Here is a 22,616-nt window from a genome sequence, read left to right on the forward strand (position 1 = left end):
CCACTAGGTTTACAGAAAAGCATCTACAAATAGTTGTGTTTTTAAGAGTTTCTTAAAAGTCATATGATCCCTACATACTTTCGCTCCAGGAAGGGAGTTCTATAATTTTTTTCCACCTATAGAAAACATAGCCATCTTTGATCTGACATAATCAACCCCCATCTTCCTTCATGCTAATCAATCGCATCCCTCCCTCGGATCTCAAGCTTCTCACTGGTCGGTAAACTATCCACAGATTTTGAAAACATAAAGGAGCAAATGAATATAATACTAGCTGAACATCCAACACCACCTTGTAGTATACCTGCTGTTGTACTGGTAACCAATGTAAAGACTTCAAAACTGGAGTACTATGTTCATTCCTAGGAATACCCATAATCAGTCTTGCAGCTGAGTTCATTAACAGCTGCAAAGGTTTACACCTCCATTTTACAAAGCCAAGATTAAGCATGTTACAATAATCAAGTCTGGTTAACAACAACCATAGAATGAAAATCTCTATGTAGAAGCATCAATTTCAGTCTATATAGGATATGTAATGTAATGTAATGTAATGTAATTTATTTCTTATATACCATGTAGTTTTGCATACCCTCCCTGGACTACCTTTCAAATCTGCTTCCCCAAACAAGTGATACTGCCCCATTGGCTGGATAAGTGTGGACCTTCTTTACAGCAAAGGAAGCTGCACATGATCACCTTACTTAAATTGGAGCACACTCATACAGAAAGAACCACAACATTTTAAAAAGAATTATCAGTAGTACCTCAAGTTGAAGGAGATTCCCCACCTAGGTTTCTCTCCCACATTCACTACGTCAGACACCTTTCCATTTACTTTCACTGATTCCATTTACTTTCACTGATTCCAGATTCACAGGATGAGGGGTAGAAACCAATATCTCCTAGCTTTTCTATTCAGGAAAGAACAAGACTTGCTGCAGCTCACCAGGTACTTCCAATTCTGAAGCCAGCTGCTGCCCAAAGCGGCGGGCACAGAAGACACACTCCTCCATGGACACATCTTTCACAGGAATGAAGGGGCAGACATCAAGGGCACCTATTCGTGGATGCTCACCTGCAAAGAAGGAAGAAATATTTAGAAAAGGTATAAAAAAAAATAGGGAGAAAAGCACATCATTGAGTGAGACAGGCAGAGCACTAATGAGTAATGTGTAAAAAAAAAAGGAGATGAGTATTTCCATATGTAATAAGATAATAAATGACAGCAAATAAAGATCAAGTGGCTCATCCAGTCTACCTAGCAAAGTGCTCAGTTATAATTACCACACTGTGCAGATTGCTTCCCATGCAATTCTTTTTTTTTTTTTAGTTCAAAATTTTTATTGTATTTTAAGAATACAGACAATGATCAAGAATAAAATGCAAAATGGAACAAACAAAAGATGCATGAAGATTGAACAGGAATATATGCATCTGGGAGAGAATAAAACTCTGCTACAATAAAAGTATTCAAATAACTCAGTAGCAATGTAGGATGAAAGGAAAAAGAAAGAAAGGAAGTGAAGAGAGGGGAAGAGAAGTGTAGGTGAGAAGTAATTGAATCAGTAGAAGTCGGAACAGTCAAGGGAGAGGTTGAGAATGAGATTGCATAAAGGTGTCCAAGTATTGCCAAGGAGAATGTAAAGTGGAGGACAAAGTAGCAAGTCTCGATAATCTTGTTATATTTAGTTTTTCAGATGCAAATTGTTCATATCGATGATATAAGCAAAGTGAGTTCCACCAAAAAGTGTAGTCCAGAAGAGAGGCTGATTTCCAGTTTTTGAGAATGTGCATAAGGGCCATGGCAAACATCATGTCGATCAGCTTAGGAGGACAGATTGAATGAGCAAAATGTGGATGTTGTGAGCGAAGAATAATCATATCAAAATGAAGATAATGTGAACACAAAGTAATAGCTTTTATAGTTTTCCATACACGAGACCAGAAAGATTGGAGTGCGGTGCAATGGTATAACATATGGTCCAAAGTTCCTTCGGCAGACATACAGTGCCAACAATTAGGATCTGGTCTCAGTTTCGCCTTCCACATACGATGAGGTGTCCAGACCGCTTGCCACATGAGGAAATATAAGGATTGGGAAACTCTGGATGAGAGGAGTGGGCGATTGGTTTTGGTCCATATAGTCATCCAATCAATTGATGAAATCAAAATATTGAGCATGGAGGTCCACTGTTGTAAGTCTGAAGAGGAAAGTATATAACGGTGATCCCAAAAAAGTTTGTAAAACAGAGATATAGCTCCTCCGCAGGAAAGGGCTTTGTCACTCCACTTGTATAGAGTATACGGAGAAGGAGAGTAAACAGTGTGCAGATTGAGAGAGATAATAGCTGAGGTAAATAAATTCCATTGAGAGTGGCTAGGTTTGAATAGAGGATTAAGAGAGCAAAGAGTAGAAAAGGGGATGATCAAATTATCATGGAAAAGTTGACCAACCATCCAGAAGCCAGCATTTTGCCAGTGTTTCCAGCAAAAAGGTTTGCCATTATGTGTAAGTTTTGGGTTATTCCAGAGAGACATAGCATGGCTGTCAAGAGAGGAGAGTTCCGCTAAGTCATCCAAACATCGTATAGCATGTTGTGTCACACTCAATAAAGAATAGCATTTCAAGCGATGGGGGATATTCATAGTGCAGAGGGCTAACAAGGGGTATGGTTGGCAAATATATGTTTCCATTTCTAGCCAGGGGAGGAGATCACTGAGAGGTTGAGGTCTAATCCAGCAGGAACCATATTTTGCTGAGGAGGCCATGGAATAAAATTGAAAGTCAGGTTCATGCCGCCATTTTCTTTGGAAGCGTTTAATTTGGAGTAAGCTATACGTGGTTTTTTATTGTTCCAAATAAAAGAGGAGAGTTTACGATTAATCCATTAAAAAAGGGATTTGTTGATTCTAGAGGGGAGCATGGATAGAATATAATTGAGTTTAGGGGCTAGGTCATTTTAACTGATGCTATTCTGCCCCACCAGGAGAGAAACATTGGGGACCAGTTGGATATAGTCTTATTGACAATGGATTTAACTTTGGAGAGATTGAGTTCCATTACACCATTTTTCTTTCTGTGGGAAGCAGGGGACGAGATAGAAGAGGAGTAGCCATTGATGGAAAATTTAAGTGAAGCTGCAGAGGGAAGATGGGTTTCCTGGAGGAAGACTACATCAGGATGTTTGGAATTAATATAATTAGAGATTTTTTTCCTTTTGATGGGGTGATTGAGCCCATTAACATTGAATGACATTATGTGTAAATCAGCCATATTCAATATAAAAGAACATACAATCAAGTATATGCAAATAGAAGCAATACCAAACAATATTGTTCCGAAGATATCTAGTCCTCAGGGTAGAGAGAGAGGAAAGGAGAGACAGGGAAGATAGGGAAAAAGAAGAAGCACATAGCATAGGAATGTAAGACAAACACATGTAATATGTGTATAAAACAAACAGTTTATGGGTGCACCTGCAGAAGAGAGTGAGAGACGGTAGGAGTGACATAGAAAACAGCTCCACACCATTTCAAGAAATTAAACACTGTGGTTCCAGCCAAAAAGAGTAATAACATCAGATATTCAAGTCATAGCATTCTTTACAGAAAGGATAAATTCTTTGAGGTCCTCCAGGTCAGTGTATGAGGTGGTGCGATTGTTGTATGTGACTTTCATACGCGCTGGATACATAAGACTGTATTTGGCTCCCATATTTTTAAGATCTTGACAGTGAGAGAGGAAAATTTTCCGTTTAGATGCAGTGGACTTTGCAAGGTCAGGAACAATGTAAAACCTTTTTCCTTGGTAAAGAAGCTGTTGATGCGATTTGGCAGCATTCATGATTTGCAGCACATGAGGGAATCGCAGTACCTTCGTGACGATTGGCCTGGCAGTAGATTGATGAGCAGTAAGATGAGATGGGACCCGGTGGGCGCGCTCTATTTCAAGCGGGGTTGTGAAGGTAAGGCCCAGTATTTTCGGGAGGAGAGAGGTGAGGAAGGCAATCATGTCTGATCCCTCAGACGATTCAGGAATCCCGATGATTCGTAGGTTATTTTGACGGCTGCGGTTGGCTATATCTTCAATATCCCTTTGGAGGGCGGTGATTAGTTTTTCATGCTTGTCCACGAGGAGAGATTTAGTTTTTAGTGCATCAGTCTGTTCCTCTAAGACATCAAGGCTATGTCTAGCGTCGACGAATTGCGAGTTGAGTGACTCAAGTTCCTCACGCACCATTTTTGTTGCCTCAACTTGTTCCTCCATTACCAATTTGAAGAGCGCATTTCTCGAATCATGATATCGAGTTGCGACTCCTTGTGGCTGGGCGCCATTTTTTCCGGCGATTCAGTTTTGGGCCGCTTACCGCTCAGAGTCTGAGTCGGGGGTCGAGTCGCCTTTGGAGTTTTTCGGTGGCGACATGAGTGAATGTAGCTCTTTGCGGGGAGGGTAAAGAGGCGTTATAAGGCATGGCTGGAACACACTAAAATCAGCAAAATCGGTGCGGGTGTGGAGGAGCGATCACTCCATGTGTCCGTTCACGTCGCTGCACAGGCTCCGCCCCCCTTCCCATGCAATTCTATTTAAGACTTTAACATTCCCTCCCCCAGCTTCTTCTGAGGATGGAAATCTGCCACAGTGTTACCTTCCACCCAGTAAATAACAGTGGAAAGCCAGAACCAATGTTCCCCTTTATCCTTCAGTTGTATCCTTGCTGCACCAAAACCAGTTTGTCTTGGTACTCCTCTCTAACATTCACTAACTTCCACAGCAAATTAAAGTAATGTCCTGCCTGAACTTCAAGTATTTAATCCTTTCTCTACTACAGTTCTGTGCAGGAAGCCACCCTCTCTAATATAGATCTGGATCACAAGGATTTACCTTTATGGTTTGTCATGTTGATTAGCTGGAATGCTATCCGGGCTGCACTGAGGGCCCCCTGAATGACGGCATTGGGAGAACCCACAAATGTGTACACAGTCCGGTTGGTAGAAGGACCAGTATCTACGTCCAAAAGCATACAGCCTTCTGTTTGTGAAATAGCATCAGCAATAGCATCTATAACCTACAGAGAAACAGACATATTTTCAAATATGGCAAAGGGAAAGGAGAATTGTTTAACAAAAAATCCAGGTCTCATTATTTATTTTATTAGTCACTGGCTGTGAGCTAGGAAACTAAGGGCTCCTTTTACTAAGCTGTGCTAGCGTTTTTAGCATGCACCAAAGATTAGCACGCGCTAACCCCGCGCTACACAAAAAATATTAACGCCAGTTCTATGGAGGCGTTAGCATGTAGCATGTGCTAAAACCGCTAGCACAGCTTAGTAAAAGGAGCCCTAAGAAAAAAATGTTTAATCTAATCCTCATTATTATATACTACATCTTCCTTAAGATTAGGGTTTGACATGATTTACACAGTGACAAAAAAACATGAGCAAATACAGTATAGGAATACTTTAATAAAGAAAACATATAATCAGACACCATATGGTTTCTAAAAAAAGTAAAGTTTTCAAATGTCTTTGGAACCAAGAATAGGAACTGATATTATGAATATAGATTGGTAAATTATTCCAGAGAGATGCAGCAATATGAGAAAGAGAGAGTGTTCAAGAAACATATTGAGGCAAACACCTTTGAAAGAAGGAAACATTAATGTGTTTTTTTGTTTTGTTTTGTTTTTTTAATTCTTTATTCATTTTCATCTTACAAGTGGAAAATATTACATCATATAAAACATTTACAGAACACTTAAGAAACCATAAATTATCATTGTACATACATAATTAATTCCCCTCCTTACCTCAATCAAAAGTAATATATAAATAGTGCAATCTTATTTACTTATTAACCTCTAAATAAAAATTTTATACCAACACCCCATCCCCCAATGTTCAAATATATTGTCAGTGGAAAAATGATGTCTACTCGTTGCAATAATTTGCCAATGGCCCCCAGATCTTTATAAAATTATTATAGCATTAATGTGTTACAATTAGATCTATGAGTCACATTTCCAGAAAAGAAAAAAAATCCAAGGAAGAAATTAAGAGGTCCTTTTACTAAGGTGGGCTAGCTGTTTTAGCGCTCGCTAAACGCCAACACGTCCATAGGATATAATGGACGCATTAGTGTTTAGCGCGCACTATAAAAGCTAATGCACCTTAGTAAAAGGGGGCCTAAGTCCAGAGTCATGTCAATTTTGTCAATTTTAAAAAGCACTAGTGAGAAAAAATAGTACAGTTTCATGTGGAAAATCAACAGCTGCTCATAGCTTTAAATTTTGTGTAATATGTTATTTACCTACCTGGAATTTTTAGGAAAGAGAGAGAGAGGCAAGTCTAGAGAGTAAGGGAGACATTGTAGATACAGTTTACAATATCAGTGGTGAAGCTGATGAGATAAACCCATATTATCCAAAAAGACCTAAACAATTTGATCAGAGCTCTTGGTCTTACCAAATTCAATGCCAAGCTTTTGACATCTAGACTCAAGCAGAGAAATTTGGCTGAAAATGTGCAAGTCACAGATCAGAGGAAATGTTACCACGTTTTTCCACCTTCTTCATCCATCAAGATGGGCTCTGCTTCTGCCACAATGTGACCAGTCTGTTTGAGGCAATTGGAATCACCTATAACCTAAAAGAGTGGCATTTTTTTCATCGACAGCTCATCCAGGAGCATCAAAGCCATGCTGCTCCATAACAGGAACCTGTTCCTGTCTCTTCCACTGGTTCACTTAGTGCACCTTAAAGAGGATTACAACAGCATCAAGACCTTACTAGGTAACTTGAAGTATGATGAGTATGGCTGAGAGGTCATCTGAGACTTCAAATTGGTGGCATTCCTAGTTGGTCTCCAAGGAGGTTTTACAAAGTTTCCCTATCTCTGACTTTGGGACATCATGGACACAAAAATGCACTACCAAAAGTGGGACAAGCCACAGAAGACTGCTTTCTTTCTGGGGAGAAACAATGTCAATTGAGAACCACTGATGAACCCCCAGAAGCTGCTGATGCCACCACTGCACATCAAATTGGGTCAGAGCTCTAGATAAGGAGTCAGCAGGCTTCGTGTATCTTCAAAACATCTTTCCTAATCTGTCTGAGGCACCGGTCAAAGCTGGTGTCTTCATTGGACTACATATAAAGATGATCCTGGAATGTAAACTATTTTCCGACCGTGAAGGGGAGGCAGGAGAGGGCAGCCGGAGAGGCGAAGGAAATCACTCGCAGTATGCTCTGACCGCCTCTTCCTGTACTAAAGTTGGGCCTCACCAATCAGGAGCTGCATGTCAGTAGCTGCCCTCTCCTGCCTCTCCCAGTTGCTCCTGCCTAAAAACCGTATTCGCGGTTTTTCGACATTCGCAGGGGTTCCTGGAATGGACCCCCGCGAATATCAGGGGAGTACTGTACTTGCTGAGTTTAATGTTTTGGGGTTCCCAGTTCAGTTTTGGTATTCATTTTTCTATTTCTAATTTGTGATTGTTTTGTATTTGTGTGTGAAGAAGTTATTCAAAGTTGTTTTATATGTGGTAGTAATGATGGGTGGAGAAATTGGGAAAGGGGCAGGTAGAAGAGGGGCCCCCTCTTTAATTTCTGCCCTGGGCCCCAGCATGTCTGAAACCAGTCCTGCCCTCACCTTCTTAGTGTCCTTTCAAAATCAAAGACTTTTTCAGAGGGGCCCTGGCATGGTAGCCATTCTCACAGCCTGCAGGCGCTGCCTTGAAGCTTTCCCTCTGCTACAATCCACCTCCCTCTGATGCAACTTTCTGTTTCTGCCTGGGCAGATTGTGGCAGCGAGAAAGCTTCAGGGCAGTGCTGGCAGCTTGTAAGAATGGTTGCCATGCTGGGGACCCTCTGAAAAGACGATTTCAACTTTGAAAGGAGACCGAGAAGGTGAGGAGAAGGGATGAAGGGAGATGGACAGAAGGGAAGAGATGCGGGGAAAGATGAGATCAGAGGGAAAAGCAGACTGGGAAAAGGGAAGGAGAGTGAGATGCCAGTCCATGGAGAGGAGAGAGATGCCAGGCTGTGGGAAGGAAAGGAGAAAAATGTCAGACCATAGGAAGAGGGGGGGGGAGGTAGGGGGGGGGGAAGGGAGAAGACAGAGATAGACCTCAAGAGAGGGGGAGAGAGGGAGGGTAAACATGGAAAAGTAGATAGATTTCACCTAAAGTCCAAGAAAAAGTCTCTCCCTGTTTGGATGACATTACTGCCTGGATGTCCTACTGTGATCTGAAACTAAATATGTCCAAGACTGAGCTGCTCATCTTACTTCCTAAACCCTCTTCTCCATCTCGGTAAATAATACTGTCATTCTTACAGTCTCCTCTGCTCTCAACCTTGGAGTTGTCTTTGATTCTGACCTCTCATTTTCTACACACATCCAAAAAACTGCTAAGACCTGTCACTTCTATCTCTTCAATATCACCAAAATTCACCCTTCCTCTCTGAACACACTACCTGGACCCTTATCCATGCTCTCGTAACCTCACGCTTAGATTACTTCAATCTACTTCTAACTGGTCTCCCACAGTGTTGCCTCTCCTGCTTGCAAACTGTGCAAAACTCTGCTGCACGACTCATCTTCTACCATCCTTGCTACACTCATATCACCCTTCTCCTTAAGTCACTTCTCTGTTTAAATGTAGACTGAAAACCCACTTTTTTTAATATAGCTTTCAATCCTCTACCCGCCAATCCAGCCAGCTGATTAACCGTTCCCTTAACTGTACCCATGACATCCTGTTTATCTGACCCAGAAGCGGCAATTCTTATGTTCTTATGGCTGTTTAGATTGCAAGCTCTTTCGAGCAGGGACTGTTTTCTTCTTTGTGACAACTGGAAGTTGCATCAGAGCAGAAACTTCCACCCGTAGATGCATGTGACTTTAAGCAGGCTCCGGCAGCTTGAACAAATTACACTGTAAAGTAAAATGCGCCACAAAGGTAAGAGGGAGGGAGAAACTCGGACGGCGCGAGGGGTGCTGAAGGGCGGTGGAAAGGAACAGACGCTGAAGGGGGGTGGGGTGGAAAGAAACAGACGCTGAAGGTAAATGTGGAAGAGAGAGTGGGGAGAAGACGCTGAAGGGAAATGGGGAAGACCCGTGCTCTTCAACATCTTTATAAACAATCTGGACATGGGTATGACGAGTAAGGTGATTAAATTTGTGGATGATATGAAGTTTTTCAGAGTAGTGAAGACACAGGAGGATTGCAAAGATCTGCAACATGACATAATCAAGCTCGAGAAATGGGCATTGACATGGCAAATGAGGTTCAACGTGGATAAGTGATGCATGTCGGTAACAAAAATCTCATGCACGAATACAGGAGACCTCCCAGGAAAAAGACTTGGGAGTTCTGATTGACAAGTCAATGAAGCCGTCCACGCAGATCGGAGGTTATCATGCCGCTGTACCGGGCCATGATGCGCCCTCACCTGGAGTACTGCATCCAGCACCGGTCGCGGTACATGAAGAAGGACATGGTACTACTCAAAAGGGTCCCGAGAAGAGCGACTAAAATGGTTAAAGGGCTGGAAGAGTTGCCGTACAGTGAGAGATTGGAGAAACTGTGCCTCTTCTCCCTTGAAAAGAGAAGACTGAGAGGGGACATGATCGAAACATTCAAGATACTGAAGTGAATAGACTTAGTAGATAAAGGCAGATTGTTCACCCTCTCCAAGGTAGGGAGAATGAGAGGGCACTCCCTAAAGCTGAAAGGGGATAGATTCCGTACAAATGTAAGGAAGTTCTTCTTCACCCAGAGTGTGGTAGACAACTGGAACGCTTTCTCGGAGTCTGTTATAGGAGAAAACACCCTCCAGAGATTCAAGACAAAGTTGGACAAGTTCCTGCTAAACTGGAACGTATGAAGGTTGGGCTGGAATCATTTAGAGCACTGATCTTTGACCTAAGGGCCGCCTTGTGGGCAAGATGGACCACTGGTCTGACCCAGAAGTGACAGTTCTTATGTTCTTAAGAGAGAGTGGGGGGAAGACGCTGAAGGGAAATGGGGAAGAGAGAGTGGGGTGAAGACGCTGAAGGGAAATGGGGAAGAGAGAGGGGGGAGAAGATACTGAAGGGAAATGAGGAGAGAGAGAGAGAGGGGAGAAGACGCTGAAGAGAAATGAGGAAGAGAGAGAGGGGAGAAGACGCTGAAGGGAAATGGGGAAGAGAGAGAGAGGGGAGAAGACGCTGAAGGGAAATGGGGAAGAGAGAGTGGGGAGAAGACGCTGGAAAGGAAGAAGGCAGAGATGCCAGACTATAGAGGGAGCGGAGGGAAGAAGATGGGTGCCAGACCAATTAAGGGGGTGGAGGTAGAGATGGAAGGGAGAGGCACAGTAACAGAGCAAATGGAAAAGGCAGAGAGAATACAAACAGTGAATGGAAGGAATTCAATGAGGAGAAGTTGAGAAAAGCAGAAACCAGACAACAAAGGTAGAAAAAAATTCTATTTACTTTCTTTTTTTTTTTTTTTTTGCTTTAGGATAAAGTAGTATATTAGTTGTGTTGATAAAAATTTGTAAACAAAGCCTTGCCAGCTGAACATCTCTTTCTCTAGTTCAGTAGCCAGAACTTTGATTTATAAAATGACAATTGTACAGAATATTGTTTCTTTCTATACTTTAAGAAAATAAGTTCAGTATAAAACTATTTGAGGCTTGTGTGGATGGGATCAGATGTAGAGAATGACACGGGGGGGGGGGGGGTGTCTTTCATTCTTTGCTCCGGAGTCCAGTTGAGCTGATTGTAAAGGAATCTACGATCAGCTGAGCCAGTAAGACTGCGAAGCTACAGGCGAAGCTGTATGTGGCTTCCCTTGAGATCAGCTCAACCGGACTCCGGAGCAAAGAACCCGGTTGAGTATGCAGTTCTTTCTCCTGTATATCCATTAGGGATACCCTAAAAGCTTTACCTGTTTGCAGTCCTGAAAGACAGAACGTGCACCCCTGTTCTAAGTGTAATTATTAAGATAAAGAAAACAGGTTCCATGTAGTTATTAGCTTATTTTTCTTCCTCTCTGGGCTGTGCCTGTGCTAGGTTAAATTATATTTCAAGGAAGGAATAAGCTAAATATTGCAGTACTGAGGCTTGTATGGATGCTGTGAGGGATGGTGGTCACAGGGACAGGGCGGGGACAGTGGTCGCAGGGACAGTGGTTGCAGTGATGGGGTGGGGACAGTGTTTGCGGGGACGGGGCGGTGACAGGAACAGTGATCGCGGTGACGGGGGACAAATTTTTTCCCCATGTCATTCTCTAATCAATAGTTCATTTAAATCTCAAAGGGGCCTGTTAGAGGCATGGCGTAGGCAGGAATAGGGTAGGCTTAGGACCTGGACATTTTTCTGCCATAATCAAACTTTTAAGAATACATCCAGGGCACAATTTAGATGTTTGGGGCTAGAAGAATTATTGCAGCAGTGGTTGTGGTGTCACACCTGGCCATGGTTTCAAGCTAAGTAAAGATCTTTACATTTCCTGTGCACAGTGGTGGGTTTATTGCCCAATTGATAATTACATTTTTGTTGTGGAGTTTTTCCCAATGAGAAGAATATATGCAGTTTACAATCCTTCGAGATTGCTGTTATTATAAAATAACTTGAGGCTTTTTCTCCACTTATTTAAACTAAATGGTTATCGTGGTAGCACAGCCCACCTCTGGCGAGTAATATTTGTATTGAATTGTACTATATTAAAAGTGTCATAAGCGCTCCTGGTCAGACACTTCCTACACTGCGATGCTTATTGGCTAGCTAGCAAAGTTCTTCAGCCTGCTCCAGAGAAAATGAGTCTGCAAGTTTAACATATTACATACCAGAGACTTCAAACAAATGCTCATGCAGAGCTGATAGGACTAGATACAGAGAATAATCATCGAGACCTCAAAGACTTCCTCTCAAACAAATCCAAAATCCTGACCTTTCTACCTTGGGAAGCTGAGGTATGAGTCTTGAAAAGGTGCTGCTGACCTTTTCAGAATAATCACCTCACAACGACAACCCAATTGCTGTATATAATATAGGTTTATTAATAATAGCCTAAAGTCAGCTTACATGGAACAACAGTACAGCAAATTGAGCCAATGGATAACATACAGAGTAGCCGGCTACTGTTATGGATCCATCCTGAAGCTTAAGCCAGCTGGTATGCTACTTATATACTTTAGTTCAGTAGTCTAGAGTATTACCTAGTTACAGATTACATTCTCCCTCAGTCTTGGAGCTTTTGGCTCTGAGCACAGAAAGTGGTGAGGAAGCTGGGCCCTCTCAAATCCAGGAACCTTCTAAATACAAGACCACTTATCCATCTTCTTGGGTGCTACCTGTACTGAGAGAAAAGCTTCCCAGGTCTTCACCAGTAAAATTTTTAGAATAGGATACAATGGTATTGTGATCCCCTTCCCTGGGAGAAGTCCAAGACTGCCAACACTTCAGCCCTAAGCTCCTCTTTCATCTCCAGCTTAAATGGGATTGTGGAAGCCATCTCCTGCTCAATACCAGTGAAAGAGAGAGAATCAGATGGTGACTTTCTTCTCTCTTGAGGTGGCAAAGGATCAGAAGGTACTCTGTATGATTCCCCCTCCAAGAAGTAATATAGGTCCTCATCTGAGTCCCATGAGCAGTCCCAGTCAGACTCCTCATCCAAATATAAATGAAAGGAGAGGGTCAGGGCCTCCACTCAGCTCAGTGGCTCAATGCCCACATCATGAAGGGCACCAAGGTACAGTTCTACCATTCAATTCCAGGAATTCCTCCTCTGATGTCAAAGGTGGCACCATATATACTGACGCTGACACTGGCGTATCTCAAGGTATCAATGTCAAAGATCATTCCACAGACCTCGTATGAGCTCGTATGAGGTGGAAGCGAGGGCTGAGTTTCAACTGGCGCAAGTGCCTTCAGTGCCTGAGCAGATTGCAGTTGGAGGATCTGTGATAACTCCTGAGTATAGCTCAGTATCGTTCATATGAAATAGGCATCAGTAAAAGCTTGGGAGCTAGTGGAGACACAGCTTGCAAAGGAGTCAGTGCTGAATTAGAAGTAGGGACCTGGCTACCTGGAGACTTACACACTGGCACCTCTTCTAGATGCTTCTTGAGTATAGGAGTGTACGAAGACTGGCGCACTGTATGCCAAAAAGATCAATGCTTGTGTTTCTTGGGCTTCACCCAGTACTCAGCATCACAATCCTTCGGTGCTGAGGATGACAATAACCTGGGTCCCTTCTTGATGTCGAGTTCAATGCCAATGGGTCTGAGGGCCACTAATAGCACTCAATATTAAATGAGGTGAAGACCCTTTTGATGCTATTGCATTCCCAGTGTTTCCCAATGTCTGGGCAGTCATCGATGCTGAAGTCAATGGATGGCTTTGAGGAGCCAAACAGCTTCTCCTGTTGAACCTGCCATTTGCAAATAGAGAACTAGAATAGTGGTGTGCGGTCCGGGCCTATAGGGTATTCAGTGAAGGTTCTGACCGCCAGCTGCTTGTTCCTGGCTCCTCCTTACCACTGCACACAGCTTACTCCCATCTCCTCCTAATTGGGCTGTGGGCTGCTTGCCTAGGCAGTTCTCGGTGTTGTGCAGTCAGGGATTGCTACAGCCACAAAATCCTATGACTGCCAAAGGCTGACCAATCCCAGGCTAGCACAGTGTGGGCTCCTCCTTCTGTTGCATCCTGTTGTACTGGAGTACATTGTTCTGTCAGGGATTCAGTTTCCTGGAATGAGTCCCTTAGGTGTTTTGTTTTTGCTTTGCCATAATTTGACTGGTTGGGCTGGCAGAACTTCTGAGCATGAAAACACCTACAGGATTCACTCAAGGCACTGAATCTTGTGGTATTCAGCCTATGCCTGGTAGGTCTGTCCACAGAGCAGTGCAGAAACCTGGAGCAAAGGCACTAGAAACAGCTCACTTTAAACCCTAAACTAACCATTTTGGGGACTTTTCTTCTTTGGCCTCTAGAGGGAGCAGGAAAGAAGATTTGCCTGTTCCACAACTTCCACACAGCTCTAGTTTAGTTCCCAGCAGTCACATGCAGGCTGGAAGCAGAACCAACCGGAAATCCTTTTCACCTGAGAGTTTGGGGCATGGCTGCAGGCTATTATATCAGAGAGCAGAACTGCTAGAGAGGGAGAAGGAAAAGCAAGAGCAACAAAGAAGGCAGGAAGGCTCAGGGCTGAGAGCTCTGGATAACAGTGAACAGCCTGAACGCATGGAGTTGACAGAGGCTGGTCCGGAGCCACCAAACGTAATGCCACAGGATTTTCAAACCATGGAGCTGGAGCTGTTTCCTGAGCCCTGCTGGAATTTTGCTGTACTGAAGGCAAGTGAATTAAACTGCCTAAATGTTTGACCTGGATACTGTTTGACTAAGCTTGCTAAATGCCTATTGTTGAGTAACCCTGAAAAAGGTGTGGTGCTGGGTGGCACCTGTAAGAACTTTAAAGAACTGTTTTTGGATTTGGAGGGGGGTTCTTTCCCTCCAGGTGGGGGAAAGGCTGTTACCAGTCCCAGGAAGTGGGGACTGCTCTGTGTCTTCTGTGGTGGGTTTGAGGGCAAATCATTTGCAAATTGTGACCACACAGAGCACACTCCCTGGCCAGCAAGTCAGATGCTGGGGCCTAGTGCCCTAGCACTAGCGCAGGCTGAGGTAGTGATATCAGCCCAAAAGACTGTTTTTGAAATATTTGAAAGTTTTGAACCATTAATCTGATGGAGAACCAGCAGCAGCTTTGAAAAGCCTGAATTAGGAGTTTTTTTGGATTTGATGATGTTCTCAATACTGAAGGACCCAAGGAAAAGGGTTTCCAAGAACTTTATTGGCTGGCCCTAATCCAGGGACTGTTTGGAATTACAGTTTGTTTGCTTTGGACTATACTTTATATTTTTGAATATCCTGACAAGATTTATTTTATTTCTTCCAATGTGGAACTGTTGAACTCTAGGCAAGCTGGTTGGTTTGAATGTTTTATGAATAAACCCAGACCTTGGCTTGATGCAGTACATTTACCTAGTGTTGTGGTGTTCTCTTATGGTGGTGGTTTGGTGGTTTGTTGTTGTTTTTTTTTTTTTTTTTTTTTTCTTTCCTTGTGCAGCCCGTAGCAGCTCACAAGAGTTTTCTTTTGTTACTGGTGCCCTAGGACCCATTGCCCTGAGGCTGCCGGTGACAATCTCAGGTTTTACATGGGGACTATGCTGTGTTGTGAGAGAAAGGCTTCTGACACAGAGACTGAAGGAAAGAAGGGAGAAGAGTCAGGACTGCTAGGGACTATAGAGACCTGTGGCTCTGACTAAGGTCCAGTTGATTCGCGGTTACTGATCTAGGTCGAGGTTTGTGTGGTTGGGTGGAAGAAGCCAACTGGTAGATCCTTTCTTGCTACCCTTTTATTAGCCATCTCACACAGTGACAGGCTTGCTCCAGGGTCTTTTCTCTGCTGTATTCCAGTAGAGGAAAGGCCGTGGAGCAGGCCTGTTACTGTGTGAAGCAACTGATAAAAGTTAGTTAGAATTCGTTGTGGCCTACACAGCTGCTAGACCTACAGGGAAAGGCCCTGGAGCTCTGTGAACTGGCGCTTAAAACTAATGTGCAGGCACCAATGGGGTGAAAAAGGTAAAGGAGGCCTTGGAGGTGCAGGACCGTGGGAAAGGAGAGGTACTGGACCTATGAGGGGGGAGTGGCTGGAGGGAGAGAGGGGAGAGGTACTTGAGCTGTGGGGGGGGAGGTTTGGAGGGAGAGGAGAGGTACTCGTCCTGTGAGGGGGTGGGTGGCTAGTTGAAGGGAGGGGAGATATAATAGACATGTGAAGGAGAGGTTGGCTGGAGGAGAAAGGTAGTGGACCTGTAAAAGGGGGGGGTTAGTGGTAGAGAGGAAGAGAGGTACTGGACTTGGGGGGTTGGAGGTAGAGGGAAGAGGAAGAGTGGTACTGGACCTGAAGGTGGATAGGTACTAGACATGTGAGGGACTGGTTGGCTGGCTGGAGGAAAAAGGTACTGGACCTGTAAGGTTAGTGGTAGAAGGGAGAGAGGTACTGGACCTGGGGGGGGCGGGATTGGAGATAGAGGGAAGAGTGGTACTGGACCTGTAGAGGGGTGGGTGGAGGGAGAGGGAAGAGAGGTATTGGAGCTGTAGGGAGTGGCTAGAGGAGAGCCAATTTTTGTTGTTGTTCAGGGGCCATAGTCTGGACTGGGCCAGCATTACTTTAAAAAACAAAACAAAACATGGAATTGAAGGTGAAATACTCACATGGATTAAAAACTGCCTGGAGCATAGGAAACAGAGAGTGGTGGGAAAATGGACAATACTCAGACTGGAAGAGTATCACCAGTGGGATGCTGCAGGGCTCGGTGGTTGGACCCGTGCTCTTCAACATCTTTATAAACGATCTGGACATTGGTACAACAAGTGAGGTGATTAAGTTTGCAGACGATATGAAGTTATTCAGAATAGTGAAGACACAGGGGGATTGCGAAGATCTACAAAGTGACATAATCAAGCTCGAGAAATGGGCAGCGACATGGCAAATGAGGTTCAAAGTGGATAAGTGCAAAATGATGCATGTCAGTAACAAAAATCTCATGCACGAATACAGGATGTCTGGGGCGGTACTTGGAGAGACCTCCCAGGAAAGAGACTTGGGAATTCTGATCAACAAGTCAATGAAGCTGTCTGCACAATGCACTGCGGCAGCAAAAAGGGCGAACAGAATGCTAGGAATGATAAAGAAGGGGATCACGAACAGATCAGTGAAGGTTATCATGCCGCTGTACCGGGCCATGATGCGCCCTCACCTGGAGTACTGCATCCAGCACTGGTCGCCGTACATGAAGAAAGACACGGTACTACTCGAAAGGGTCCAGAGAAGAGCGACTAAAATGGTTAAGGAGCTGGAGGAGTTGCCGTACAGTGAGAGATTGGAGAAACTGTGTCTCTTCTCCCTTGAACAGAGGAGACTGAGAGGAGACATGATTGAAACATTCAAAATACTGAAGGGAATAGACTTAGTAGATAAAGACAGACTGTTCACACTCTGCAGGGTAGGGAAAACAAGAGGGCACTCTCTAAAGTTGAAAAGGAATAGATTCCGTATAAATGTAAGGAAGTTCTTCTTCACCCAGAGAGTGGTGGAGAGCTGGAACGCTCTTCTGGAGTCTATTGTAGGGGAAAACACCCTCCAGGGTTTCAAGACTAAGCAGGACAAGTTCCTCCTAAACTGGGACATACACAGGTGAGGCTGGACTCATTTTTGAGTACTGGTCTTTGACCTGGGGGCCGCCGCATGAGCAGACTGCTGGGCACGATGGACCACTGGTCTGACCCAGCAGCGACAATTCTTATGTTCTTATTTTTGTGACAGATTGTATGTGTGTAACACACACATCATTTATGCCCTCCTGTTCAGCTCTTTTTTAATGCTACTGGCACCTACAGACCTGTTGGAGATTTCAGAGCATTAAAAATTGGCACTTCATTTTGTGCATCATGTGGGTATCGATCGGAGTGCTCATTTTGATACTGATTAGCTAATTGTAATGTATTTACATATGATTATCGGAGGCTGCTACAATCATAGAAAAGACCGCGATTTGTCATTTTAGGCATTGATAAACGCAATGCTTCGTCACTAAACAAATTAAAACTGGGTTAGCAATGACTGTTAAATGCACGATGAGTTTCCGGGTCATTGTTTTTTCTCTAATTGTACAAATTCTCTCTCTGCTAAACTCTGGCTTTAGAAAAACCTCTACATTGTACACAGAGCAACTTTTTAAAATCTAGATAGTAGTTTAATATCTACTCCCCCCCCCCACACACACACACTCCCTCCCTCTTTTCATTAACTGGGAATCCCTAAAACAAACACATACAGTGATAGTAGAATGTTTCTCTGTATCTCTCCCTAGAGTACTCTGGGAAGAAAACAAGTGCTATAGCATATGTTTAGAAGGAATAGTCCAGAGTTGTGAAGTTTTTGTGGCACACTGACTTCAAACTGGTTGATTTGTTTTTTAGGGAATGCATGAGAAATAAGAGTGTATTTCTGGCTATACACATAACTAAAAAAGTACATGCATACTTTCATTTTGAAAACTGGTGCAAAGTGTGCATGTAAAAAAAGTATGTGGTCTTTTCCTAATATGAAAAATTATGGAAAATTCCCTATAATTACTTAGCTGTGGTAAAATGGTGTTAGAGCACCTTTACATGGGCATTCTTGTGCACTAAGGCCACAGACATTATTTAATTAATGACCATGAGCTAAAGTTTCCATTAGTTCACTGCCATTTTGAAAAATAACCACAAGAGCACTTATCGCCACCTATTTTGTAGGCAGTAAGGTCTCTTGCATTATCTGTATGTTAACTAGTTAACGCACAGTAATGAATATGTACTAATTAGTTAGCGCAGGAACGTCCACTTTTCACCCTTGACACCCCCCCTAAAAATTTCCCAAAAAGTATTTACTGTATAGTTAGCATATTTATATCTAGACTAATGCGTTGATGCTTTAGCACAGGGGTGCCCAAAAGGTCAATTGTATTCGAACAGTAGATCGCGAAGGCAACACGAGTCAATTGCAGAGCCCATCCCGGGCTCCATTATAGACTCACGTTGCCTTCGCGTTCTACCGGGTTGATCAGCCTTCTTCTCTCCGACATCAATTCTGACGTTGGAGAGGAAGTTCCGGGCCAGCCAGGCAGTGATTGGCTGGCCCGGAACTTCATCTCTGACGTCAGAATTGACATCGGGGAGAGGAATGCTGGTCAGCCCAATGCTTCTGCGTCAGTTAGCAGGGAGAGCTTGGGGCCCTATTACCCGATGGTGGCAGCAGTGGCTTGGGGGAGGGCAAGGAGAAAGAAAGAAAGGGGGCAGGCAGGGAGACAGAAAGAAAGGGGGGACAGAGAGAGAAAGAAAGGGAGGCAGGGAGAAAGAAAGAAGGGAGGCAGGGAGAAAGAAAGAAAGGAGGCAGGCAGGGAGAAAGAAAGGAGAGACAGAATTAAGGGAGAAAGAAAGGGGGGACAGGGAGAGAGAAAGAAAGGGAGGCAGGGAGAAAGAAAGAAGGGAGGCAGGGAGAAAGAAAGAAAGGGGGCAGGCAGGGAGACAAAGAAGAAAGGGGAGACAGAATGAAGGAAGAAAGAAAGGGGAGACAGAATGAAGGGAGAAAGAAAGGGGGGGACAGGGAGACAGAGAAAGAAAGGGAGGCAAGGAAACAGAAAGAAAGAAAGAAAGGGGGCAGGGAGACAAAGCACAAAGAAAGGGGGCAGGGAGACAGAAAGGGGAGACAGGGAGAGAGAAAGAAAGGGAGGCAGAGAGACAGAAAGAAAGGGAGGCAGGGAGACAGAAAGAGAAAGAAGGGAGCAAGGAGAAAGAAAGAAAGGGGTGCAGGGAGAGAGCAAGAAAAAGTTGGGGGAGGGAATGAGGTCTGGAGGAGAGGAAGCATATTGTAGGCTGAAAGAAGGGGAGAAATATTGGATACACAGTCAGAAGAAGAAAGTGCAACCAGAGACTCATGAAATCACCAGACAACAAAGGTAGGAAAAAGGATTTTATTTTCAATTTAGTGATCAAAATGTGTCCATTTTGAGAATTTATATCTACTGTCTATATTTTGCACTATGGCCCCCCTTTTACTAAACCTCAATAGCAGTTTTTAGTGCAGGGAGCCTATGAGTGTTGAGAGCAACGCGGGGCATTCAGCGAAGCTCCCTGCGCTAAAAACTTCTACATGGTTTAGTAAAAAGGGAGGGGGTATTATTTGTCTATTTTTGTATAGTTGTTACTGAGGTGATATTGCATAGAGTCATCTGCCTTGACCTCTTTGAAAAAACCCAGAATATAAATGATAATTAACATTTTCTCTGCGTACAATGTGCTTCGTGTTTTTAAAAAAAATATTTGTTGGTCATTTTAAAAGTAGCTCGCAAGCCCCAAAAGTGTGGGCACACCTGCTTTAGCACATCCCACATTAGGTCATTTTTGTTGTGTTAAGTGTGTGTTGCAGCTTTTGCTCTGTTGGATGTGTTAAGCAGCTTAGTAAGGACCGCTAAATTAACAGTAAAAATTGCTACCATTCTACTACTACTACTACTACTATTTATTATTTCTATAATGCTGAAAGGTGTACTCAGAGCTGTACATTCAACATGTAATAGATGTTCCCTGCTCAGAAGAGCTTACAATCTAATTAGGACAGACAGACAGAACAAATGGGACATACTCCAACTCATTATATTCAGTCTACCATTGTCCACCACTGAAACCTAGTAACATAGCCAAAGGTGGGTCTGGATGGACCTGGGCCCACCCACTTTAGGCTCAAGTCCTTCCAGTAGCTGGGCACCTTTGTTGCATCTGGCAGAGGTCCCCAAGTCCTGCTAGATGAAGACATCCCAACTCTATCCAGCACATCTTAGTCAGTCCCAGGTATAGTAAGCCACCACCAATATCGGTTCCCTCCCCCAGCATATGTTTAGTTTTAGTGCATGTCTAAAAACTGACCATGTGTTGGGTGCCACCCACATAAGCTGCCAGCAATTGAGCTGTGCTGGAGGGTGTCTTTGCAGATGTCTTCAGCTGGTAGGGCTTGGGATCCCTAATAGCTCACATGTTTGGTATTTGAGTTTGTGTGGGGGTGCAGAAAGTGGAAGGAAGAGGGAGGGGATCAGCAGCGGGGATTAGGCCACTGCTAAAGCTAGGAGAAAGGGCAACAGAAATGAGAGATTGTGAGATACAAAGCAGTTACATAACAGACACATCAAAAATGCACACAATGCTATAATATTGTATTCACGCTGATTGCACTGGCTTAACTGTGACTGGATCTACAAATATGGATTTTTAAAGGGTACTGGAGATTTAGCTTGAAACGTTGAGTTGGGATGAAGAGGCTCATTAATCAGTTACTTTGGTCAACTTTTTTTGTATCTTTTAGGGGAATGAAGGATTACATTTTCTAGAAATGTCCTTCTGTTCTTTCAGCCTTTCCACTCCACCAAAATCTACCTTTACTAGTCTCTGGCAGCCATCATAACCCCATTTTAATACCTTTCCCTTTCCACTTTCTAGCCCAGAGCTTGCCAAAACTGTCCTAGGATGCAGCAAGTTGAATTTTCAGGATTTCCACAGTATGTATGCATGAGATACATTTTCATGTTTTGGAGGCTAATCATATGTAAATATATTTCATGTATATTAACAATGAATATCCTGAAAATAAGAACTGCTGTGACGTCTTGAGGACAAACTTGGAAATCCTTGTTCTAGCACAATCAACATAATGATTCTGCTCAGCCAGAGGCCACTGAGGCTCTTTCCAGGACTTTCTGACAGTTAGCTGCCACCATTGTACTGTGGAAGAGATTCTTTCTTAATCTAAAGCTGTATAAGCTATCAGCAAAATCCTCCACCTTGCTCCGTAGAAGAAGCAGAGACGAGTAAAAAAAAAAAAAAAAAGCTGAACTTTAGTACTCAGATATATGGACATTGCCTTCAAAAAACAAACATTAACTCCTCTTAAATCCTGAGAATGGATTTCACTGATGAGTACTTCAGGTATTTTAAATTTTGGGGTGAAATTTACTGTATTTCTATGAGGAAACATTTTTATGAAATGGTGCCTATTGGTCTCCTAAGTCAGAGTATTGGATGGATAGGCCAGCATTGCACATTTTGAATCATTATCAGTTACTTTATATTATTTTCATTGTTGTATGATAAATAAGATAAACCATTTTGGTTCTCCTTTTTCAGGAAAAAAAGATGTATATACAAATAGCAACAGAAATACAGAGTAGTCTATAAAGCAAAAACCAGACAGCTTCCCATACATCACCACTCATTGGTGCCAATTAAACCCACATAAATAAAAAGGTTCCCCATGCCTTCCTGAACTAGACCCATATAGACATTCTCTGGTGTGTGTTATTTACCTCCATTAAATAGTTATAAAAAAGCACATTTACCTTTTTATTCCTTCCTTCTGAGAAATTGGGGACACATTCCACTAGTTTAGCCATTGTGCAGTTTTCTTGGTAAGATTTCTTTCCTTACTCTGGAAGTATGCTCTGCAGGAAAGCAGCTGTTAAGAATCTAGTCTGCTAAGCTCACAAACCCCCTCCCCATGCTCATTCCTGCCTGCTCTTTCTATCTGTAAGTAGGTTTCTCATTAACTATCCTATTTACCAGCCAAGAATTTGCATCTACTGTCAACTGACACACAAAGCAGGGCAGAGGGAAAGAGATTGACTAGTACATTCTGTTTACCTCTGTAGAGAAAAGTTGCCCCCTTTCCGTCCTCCTCCCTCACTTGTGCAGCTCGGTTCTCAGTCTCCACTGGTACTGTTAACACCAATGCCTAGCAGTGTGCTACATCTGTAGTTTATGGGCCAAAGGGACACCAACAATTTCATGTCATATAATGCAGACTCAACCATACTAATTTTATTCTCTTGTATACATGGAGATGTACTGGTGCTGTTAAGGAAATTTAAAATACATTGAGGGGTATTTTTGATTGTGCATCTAAGTCCAACTTTGGACATTTCCTGCAAGATGACCAAATGTCAGGGCGGGAAACCAGAAAAATAGCTGGCTTTCACTTAGAAG

General features: G+C 43.2%; 1 protein-coding gene across 1 annotated transcript in view; it reads right to left on the reverse strand.

Moving 5' to 3' along the window:
* Positions 1–22,145, reverse strand: part of FTCD (formimidoyltransferase cyclodeaminase) — a 291,968-nt gene extending 269,823 nt beyond the window's left edge. Inside the window, exons 1-3 of the mRNA XM_033947252.1 lie at positions 21,974–22,145; positions 4,886–5,069; positions 950–1,078 (exon numbers count right to left, since the gene is read on the reverse strand). Of these exons, the coding sequence (XP_033803143.1) occupies positions 950–1,078; positions 4,886–5,069; positions 21,974–22,027 (367 nt within the window). The 5' untranslated portion in view covers positions 22,028–22,145. The remainder of the gene's footprint in view (positions 1–949; positions 1,079–4,885; positions 5,070–21,973) is intronic.
* Positions 22,146–22,616: the final 471 nt, after the last annotated feature.

This window comes from Geotrypetes seraphini, chromosome 5, assembly GCF_902459505.1.
Source record: "Geotrypetes seraphini chromosome 5, aGeoSer1.1, whole genome shotgun sequence".
Lineage (NCBI taxonomy): Eukaryota > Metazoa > Chordata > Amphibia > Gymnophiona > Dermophiidae > Geotrypetes > Geotrypetes seraphini.